This window comes from Entelurus aequoreus, linkage group LG19 (genome assembly GCF_033978785.1).
Source record: "Entelurus aequoreus isolate RoL-2023_Sb linkage group LG19, RoL_Eaeq_v1.1, whole genome shotgun sequence".
NCBI classification, from domain to species: Eukaryota; Metazoa; Chordata; class Actinopteri; order Syngnathiformes; family Syngnathidae; genus Entelurus; species Entelurus aequoreus.
In genome coordinates this window covers 29,302,354-29,311,382 of record NC_084749.1, presented here as the reverse complement: position 1 = coordinate 29,311,382, position 9,029 = coordinate 29,302,354, and the positions used below count along the sequence as shown (strand labels likewise).

The 9,029-nt window shown below is 37.3% G+C and overlaps 1 protein-coding gene across 16 annotated transcripts in view; it reads left to right on the top strand.

The window, feature by feature from the left end:
- The first annotated feature begins 1,721 nt into the window (after positions 1-1,721).
- Positions 1,722-9,029, top strand: part of dock7 (dedicator of cytokinesis 7) — a 97,912-nt gene continuing 90,604 nt past the window's right edge. For 15 of the 16 annotated variants that reach the window (XM_062028242.1, XM_062028240.1, XM_062028234.1 and 12 more), the window contains exon 1: positions 1,726-1,912. In XM_062028242.1, the coding sequence (XP_061884226.1) occupies positions 1,875-1,912 (38 nt within the window). In that variant the 5' untranslated portion in view covers positions 1,726-1,874. Of the gene's footprint in view, positions 1,913-9,029 lie in introns of all 16 variants that reach the window. The other variant, XM_062028241.1, reaches the window with a different exon arrangement.

Sequence of the window (9,029 nt, the reverse complement as noted above, 5' to 3'; positions counted from 1 at the left end):
AGTTTGCTCATTTTCCTCGACTAGTGCACTAACATCATGTGTTTTTTGTTTTTTTTACATATGTAACATCATCGACAAAGATACATAGAATTGCTATGGCGACATCTAGTGGACACATTTAGAACAGCAGTTTCTTTCATTCAAAAATTTCGGCTCATTTTTATACTTAGCAAACTCATCCCGTGGGCCGGATAAAACCTGTTCGCGGGCCTGGTCCGGCCCCTGGGGCCTTACGTTTGACTGCGCTAGACTCCACTTTATTCAAGCTCCATATACAACAGCAGCACGTTCACATACTTTCACAAATCTCGCGCTGTCTTTTATTTTTTTCCGCCCTCGTACATTCCCTATTCGGGCCCACGGAAACAACCAATAGGAAACAAAAGTGCAGGACTATGTAAATAAAATAAATTACATAATACAACAAATGTGTTACTTGAAAGTAATCGTAAGAAATAAAATAAAAGAATATACATATCGTAAATAATAATTTAAAAACAAACATATATAGACTTATAGGGAGTAATCATTTTTCAAAAATTATTATTATAATTATTCTTATTATATATATTTTTCTTTCTTCTTTATTTAATTGCTTTATCTGTAAATATTATTATTTAGTTTTCTTGCTGTTTCTTTCTTTTGGGGGGAGGGGGGTGTGGCATCGTTGGGATATAAACAAAAAAATATTTTGACATTTAGGGCAGACAACAAATAGACTTGCACTTAGACTTTATTTTTTATTTATTTATTTATTTATTTATTTTATTTATTATTAAATTAACATAAAAAAACACAAGATACACTTTCAACCAGTGCATCAACCCAAAAAACCTCCCTCCCCCATTTACACTCATCCACATCCACTCACACAAAAGGGGTTGTCTCTTTCTGCTACCAATATTCTGGTTCCCACAACATAGACAACACAGTCTGCAAGGGCCACAGCCCCTGAAGCACACATGATTGTGTGTGCCGCTGGTCCACTAACATTTTCATTAATTACTATTTTTTAGGAATTGTTTTTATATTGTTTTACTTTCTTTTTTATCCAAGAAAATGTTTTTTAATTATTTATCTTATTTTATTTTATCTTCACCAGACCAGGGCAGACAACAAATAGACTTCCTTTTTATTGTCATTCAAATTTGAACTTTACAGTACAGATAACAACGAAATTCCGTTGCATTAGCTCATGGTAGTGCAGGATAAAAGAGCAATAAGGTGCAGATATAAATAAATACATTACTGTGCAGATAAATATATTGCACTTTTGCATATGCATCCACGTTTATGGATGTATGTTATATTGTCTTTATATTCCAGCAAGTTAATCCGTTTTGGGGGGGATTTGAGGGGATTATTATGATGCGTTCAAGAGTGTTATGGCCTGAGGGAAGAAGCTGTACATATATGATATATGATGTATGTAAATATGATGTAATGGATAGGAATGTCTGATGCTGGATGTCAATAAAAATTGAATGAAAAAATTAAAAATTAAAAATGAATAAAATAAAATAATCGTGATAAATCAAAAATTGCTGCATGACATACATTACTTTACATACTCAAACAAAAATTACAGAATCATTGAAATATTTTTACTGGAGTCATCCACCTACATTAAATACAAAAAAACCAAAAAAAAACTAAACTCTTGAAATGCGCTTTTTTGACCGTAAATCCAATGAGGTGAATATATTTGCGTGGGAGGGTGTGTTCTATTGCACCGCACTACAGTCATTACGGTAAGATGTGAAGCTACCATCCTCCAGTTCAACCGTTTTCCCACTGGCCGTAGTGACCGAGTGACTGGAATTCGTTGGCTGGCTCTCTGGGAATCGCTTCCAAGCACATCAGCGGGCACTGCCATGGCTGAACGCCGCGCTTTCGCCCAGAAGATAAGCAGGTAAAGACGACTCCTACCCGATATCTTTAAGACGAACCGTGCAGTTTGAAGCTTTCAAGTACCGACAGCCCACCGCCGAGCTAACCCACTGGAGGAGGCCCAGACGTCAGCATAGCCAGTTAGCTTGCTAGCCGTATCGGCAAAGATGCTCGGACCCACCCAGATATGCAGCGTAATGAATTTGGTCAAACATAGGCGGTATTATGTCGTTCAATGAATGCATCATGGTCAGACACAAGTAGGCTTGTCAGTATCTGTGCGCACTGATGTTTGACAGAAACATGAAACCGTTAGTTTGAGCAGCTAGCTGTCTTCTTGTCTCTTGTTGCTAACATTGTTGAAGATAGACACGGTTTGCATTGCTGGGAATGTGACAGATCTGGACTAAAAGAGGACTGCGCAGATACGTGTAATAAAAGTCAGTCTGGGAATAAAAGCCGTCCAACTAATCAAACAACAACGTGATCCCCGCCCCCCAGACAGATCTAAGTAATCTCTTTAACAATAGACTGTGCTGTCAAATGCTGTCATCCCATTGGTTTTGGCTTTTCTGTGTATTTTCTCATCAAAGATTGTCCATGTGTTTGTATTATTATACACACCATTCATCAATTATTCATCAGAAACACATTTAAGCAGTGTTTTTTTTTTTAAATTTTTTTTTACAAAGTATCACTTCAAGTACCACCATAGTGACTAACATTAAAATGCGGTACCGTAGTAGGCTTAAGTATTCATTAAAAACAAGGCAGGCGTTTTATTTAACAAGTACATATATTATATAGTCATATCATTACTTTTTTTTCTATTTTTAAAACACTTCAATTTTGGTCTCCATAACATGTCCTGATTGTTCCTTGGTCCACATTTTTGAGTTTTAAGGAGCACATTGAGTATGTTGTAAAAAAACAAACTTTTACTGGGATTTTATTATAGAAACAAGTCTTGCTTTTCTTTTACTGTCAAACAGAAATGGGTGGAAACAACCTTTTTACCTGTTATTGACTTTGGAGATGTGTTGTACATGAATGCTACTGCTGGTTGTCTCCACAAGCTGGATAGTGTGTACCATGGGGCACTGAAATTCATCACCAACTGCGCTCCCCTTACTCACCATTGTGTGTTATACTCAATGGTTAACTGGACATCTTTATGTGCTCGACGCCTCAATCATTGGTATATTTTCATCTACAAAACCATTCTGGGTATCACTCCATCTTATCTGTCTTGTCTTTTAACAAAGAAAAAAGGACGTCACAATCTTCGTTCAATGAATGTTCTGCAATTTGTCGTCCCCAAAGTAAGAACTGAACTGGGCAAGAAAGCATTTAGGTTTTCAGCACCGAAGGCATGGAATAACCTACAATCGAATATTCAACTTCAAACCCTTGTTACATTGAATGAGTTTAAAGCTTCTGTGAAAGGACTGCAGTCTACCTTGTCTGTATGCACATGTGTCATGGGAGCAAGTTTTAATGATGTAAATTTGATGTTTTATGTGTTTACTGTTTTTAATGTAACCTTGCTGCTGCTCTCTTGGCCAGGTCTCCCTTGGAAAAGAGATCTTTGATCTCAATGGGATTTTTTACCTGGTTGAATAAAGGCTAAATACAAATAAAAACATTTTGCATAGATTTTGCTGTAAAGACATAGCTTTAAGACACTTTCTGGCTGCTTCTAAACCGGTTCGTTTTGAGAGGTAGAGTTGTTAGCCCTCCTTACCACGCCCCCTCAACGCTGACTACACTTTCGTCCCCGCCCTGCAGCTATGTTTGGCACAGTAGTTGTTTTTATTTTGCTAAGACACTCGTGATCGCTATCAGCCATGTCATTTTTACTTGACTTTCACTACAACCCAACAACCCTGATGATATAGCGAGACCAGCGGCTCACGCGTCGTCTAAAGGAGAGAGGAGACGACGCGGACAGAGAGTTAAGGAAGGCTGGAAATTTCTTGTACGATACGCTGGCTAGGGTTAAACTTTAATAGAGTCTTTCTCTCTCCAATGTTAACCTAGTCAGTGGCCTAGTGGTTAGAGTGCCAGCCCTGAGATCGCTAGGTTGTGAGTTCAAACCCCGGCCGAGTCATACCAACGACTATAAAAGTGGGACCCATTACCTCCCTGCTTGGCACTCAGCATCAAGGGTTGGTATTGGGGGTTAAATCACCAAAACAATTATTCCCGGGCTCGGCCACCGTTGCTGCTTACTGCTCCCCTCACCTCCCAGGGGGTGATCAAGGTTGATGGGTCAAAGGCAGAGAATAATTTCGCCACACTTTGTGTGTGTGTGACAATCATTGGTACTTTAACTTTAACTTTTTAACTTTAAATCTTGGACATATACATGTGTATATTGCCTATAAAATTATTTTCTATTCTATATCATGTTAATACTTGCACTGCTGCTGCTTTGACTAATTGTAAACAATAGAGGTTCAAGCAGGCTACAGTAAGCCACGCTACAAGCTACATTGGGAACGTAATAACGTGTTATATTACTAACCGGTCAATTGCCAGACACAGTAGGCACTGATCCAATTAAAAGTAGTTTTAAGGAAAATCATTTTAAATTTTTGCCAAAGGACGATGACGCTATTGTCTCACCGTAGAAGGCTAAGCTAGCTACACAACAACTCGAGCTAACATTGCTAATGTAATATTCACACATTTTTAACATACTGTTATCACTTATCATTTCATTGTCTCCTCTATTGCACTTAAATGTAGAATATATGCAGAATATATTTATATTATTCATATATTATATATATAATATATTATATTATTTATTATTATTATTGTCTATTGTGAGTGAACTGTGGTGCTGAATTTCCCTCAGGGATCAATAAAATACTTTCTATTCTATTCTATTCTATTGCCATAAATAGTACTCACCGACTCCGACATTAGAAGTAGTTTTTCAAATATTCCTTTTTTTGTATTTCCGGAAGACGGTGATATTATTGTTTTACAGTAGAATGCTAAGCTAGCTACACAACAAATCGAGCTAACATTGCTAACGTATCATTCACACATTTCTAACCTACTGTTATTACTTACTGTTTCATTGTATCCTTCATTGTCATAAATAGTAGTCACCGAGCCCGCCATTAAAATATGTTTTTTTGTTTTTTTTGTTTGTGTTTTCAGAAAATCCACACTTTGTGAAAGTAAAGCAAGACTCTTCTAGGCACTCACTCTGAGTGAATTATTCACAGCTGAAGGCACATTGCCACGAATCATAAAAGTTAAAAGTAACTTTTTAGCACTTCAGTGGACCCCAAATTAAACAAATTGAAAAACTTATTCGGGTGTTACCATTTAGTGGTCAATTGTACGGAATATGTACTTCACTGTGCAATCTACTAATAAAAGTTTCAATCAATCAAACTTCTTACTTCAGATGAGGCTAAAGGTTTGTGTAGTGACTTATGTTGGTTAAAGCAAACAAACAACAGAGCATTTTCCTTCATTCGGTTTCATTATGGATACAATTTTGTGGCACAGCCAGATTTACATGAATTAAAATAGGCTGACTCGTGGCAGGATGTTTGGGTACATTTTTACCATACATTGATAATCCGCTGACGTCCCACTTGAAAAAAAACATCAGTCTTGAACAAAGTTTGAAGGAAGGCAAGAACTTTTTATAAATATCTCTGCAATTCTTCCACGGTTTGATGTCAAATTTTCGGGACTTATGCAGATCCCAAATACACATAGCAGGTACCAATAGGTAAGAAAGGTTGTTTTTGCATGATAGGGTCCCTTAACTATTTTTGGCCACTGTAACATTACACACAGTTTGAACAGTAAGACTGTGATTGAATATAGAAAAATAACTTGTACATTTTAAAGGGGACTGCACTTTGTTTTTTATTTTGTCTATAGTTCACAATCATCCTGAGAGACAAGCAGACAAAAGGTTATTTTTTTTTAGTTTTCTAACATGTAAAAATCAGCTTGTTGTAGGTGGCTAGCAATGCAGCTAATAGGAGCAACCATTTCTACCGGCGTAGTGCAGTTGGGAGAGTGGCCGTGTCAGCAACCTGAGGGTTCCTGGTTCAATCCCCACCTTCTACCAACCTCGTCACATCCGTTGTGTCCTTGAGCAAGACACTTCACCCTTGCTCCTGATGGGTCGTGGTTAGGGCCTTGCATGGCAGCTCCCGCCATCAGTGTGTGAATGTGTGTGTGAATGGGTGAATGTGGAAACAGTGTCAAAGCGCTTTGAGTACCTTGAAGGTAGAAAAGCGCTATACAAGTATGACCCATTTACCTCTACATCAATTTAAAAATGAATTAAAAAAACGTCAACAATACTTTATTTACGTTCCGTAACCCGTATAATAACCAAGCTGTAGCGACATTATTGTAAGAGCGAACACTGAGGAACTCTTTTCCTAGCGTAGTAACACATCGACATGCTGCAGTATTAGCCATTAAGGCTAACTACGGCAAGAGATAACCTAGCTTCTGTCAGCACAAAACGTGTTTGAATTTGTAATGCGAAACACTGCGATAGGACAATAACCTGTACTGACTGAAAAACATGAACCATCATATTACAGTGTCTATAAAGTATTAGCCAACATTTCATGTTTTGTTTGTACATAGCTGAGCTAGCCAGAGAGTGTATGCAGTGTAGGTGTAATAACACGCATGATGTGATGCGTGTATCATGGTCGATACATAGTGACTCACTCGATGGACAGTTGTTCGTCCGATCCAGCTGGCCGGGGACGTTTCCTGTTGATTATGGGTAAGCAATCTATTTATGTCGAAATAGCTTGTCTCCAGGTTCCACATTTATAGCGTCGTCTGTTTTACCTCACTCTCTCATCTGCTCCAAAGTCTCACCCTTTTTTTGTGCTCACTTCTGTATCAGTATATTTAGCTTGAAAAGTATAAGATTGTGAATCCTCATTTGTCCAAAAATAGTCGTCTTGTTGTCTGTTACCAAGTCTGCCATGATTAGAACACACACGCATGTTTAATTCTGGAAGTAGGAACAAACAGTTGTTGCCATAAGTCAGACGTGCGCTGCTATGGAAACAGAAATCGATGCGCGGAAGAAATCAGTCCAGGAAATGATTAAAATTATCAAAATAAGATAAATATTGAACATATTTCATATTGTTATGAACGTGTCTTACTACACTATATATAGACTTGCACTGTGTATATTAAACGTTGCTGGAGGGTTTTGAAGTAGTTTTAGGGGCTTTGAAGGCTACAACGGTGACTCCCATTAGCTGCATCTTTCAAGCATTTTGTATCATCTTTAAAATCCTAAAAAAAAAAAGACATGTGTTCTTGTCTCTCATAATGTTTGTGAATGTTAGGCAAAATTCCCAAAAAAGTGCAGTTTCCCTTTAATCAAGTGATTCTTTGACGTACCACTAGATAGAGCCTGCATACTAGCACAGTTTCAGATCACTGTTTTAAAGCATAGGAATGAGCTATTTAAAACTAATACCTACCAACGACTTTGGAAGTTGAATGAAAAAACAAATAGACTGTAATAAATGTTTGCTTAATGTTCATGTTGATAGAATACCTAATGCAAAGTAAAGACAACTGCCAAAACAAACTGGCAAGGTTGAAAAATGTTTGTCAGTTTGGTTAGTCTGTTTTTTCCCCAATGTTGACAGTTTTCTTGGGGTACAATTTTCATGCACGGTATTAAAACTGCAACCATTAATCAATTAAATTAATTAATGAATGCGCTGCTTGTAACCTTGTGTTCAGTATCATAAAGTTTATCATGGTGTGTGGATCACTACAAAACAAATGTAGACATTCCAGAAAAACTAGTCGTAGAACTGTTGGAGCTATTTCTTAGTTTAAATTTGGGTTGTCCCGATACCAATATTTTGGTACCGGTAACAAAATGTATTTCAGTACTTTTCGATGTTTTTTAAAATCAAGGGGACCACAACAAATTTCATATTGGCTTTATTTTAACACAAAATCGTATGATACATTAAACATATCTTTCTTATTGCCGTCAAATAACAATTTACAAGTGTATATATTCCATACAGCCTAACATAATGTAGGATTAGGTTAAAAATAGAATAGATAGCTTAATTGACATTGTATTAAATGTTTAATGATTTATGTTTTGCCACTATGTGGGTGGTTTGGACTGTGCTAATAATTGGCAACAAGCCAACCGACTGTGTGCGCGTCAACATAACTATATGTGCACAGCAGGGAAGCTAGTAAACTACATTACCTTTCGCTCTGACTGCTTGTTAATTGCTTAGCTAAGTTTGAAGCAAATATTGTAATACTTTAATCATGCCACTTTTGGCAAGGCACGCGTTAAAGAAGTGCAGCGCTTCTGTGTTTAAAGCGTCATCTTTATCGATAATTATGAAGCCCAAATACCTCTTTATTGGGCCTCACGCATCCTCTTTATTAACTAGTAGAATTGCCGTTTTTTGCCATTCTTCCTCTTTATACTGTTTATTGTTGTATGCACTCGTGTCTTTGTGTCTATGTGCTGACACACTAAACATCAGGCTCTGTACGTCATCGCCGCACGGCAGCATGCGGATGAAAACAAGTAAACATGGCGGTGAAAGTGAATGGAAAGATAATGTAAAAGTCAAAAATCCGGGATAAGTCCGTGTCAAAAGATGCTGAAACGCCACAAACACTTGCACAACTTTACAAGGATAAACGTAACCCCCCCAAAGGAGTTTTTTGAGGGTTAAGTGGCGCCAATTGCCCAAGGAGATCAATAAGAGATGTTTAGTAGTGAAATCATACTATTACATGCAGTAAGCACACGCTAATTTCTCTGTGCTAGTAGTGTACTCGGCAGTAAAACTATAAAAAAAAAACATAATTCTCTTTTATTATTTATATTATTTGTTCCAATAATTTCAGGTCAGCTTCTCATGCCTAATCTTTTCTTCAAGTTTATACAGCAACCGACATTAAAAGCGGTTGCCTGTTTAGTGTTTACACTCCTCTTATTGTGGGGTGAGGAAAGCAATGGAGATTTGTGAATGTCATCTTGTCATGCCTAAATAAAAACGAATCCATAGCAATATGTTTTCAAAAAAGTCTCAAAAAACAGGTAAGAATGTATCCATACACCC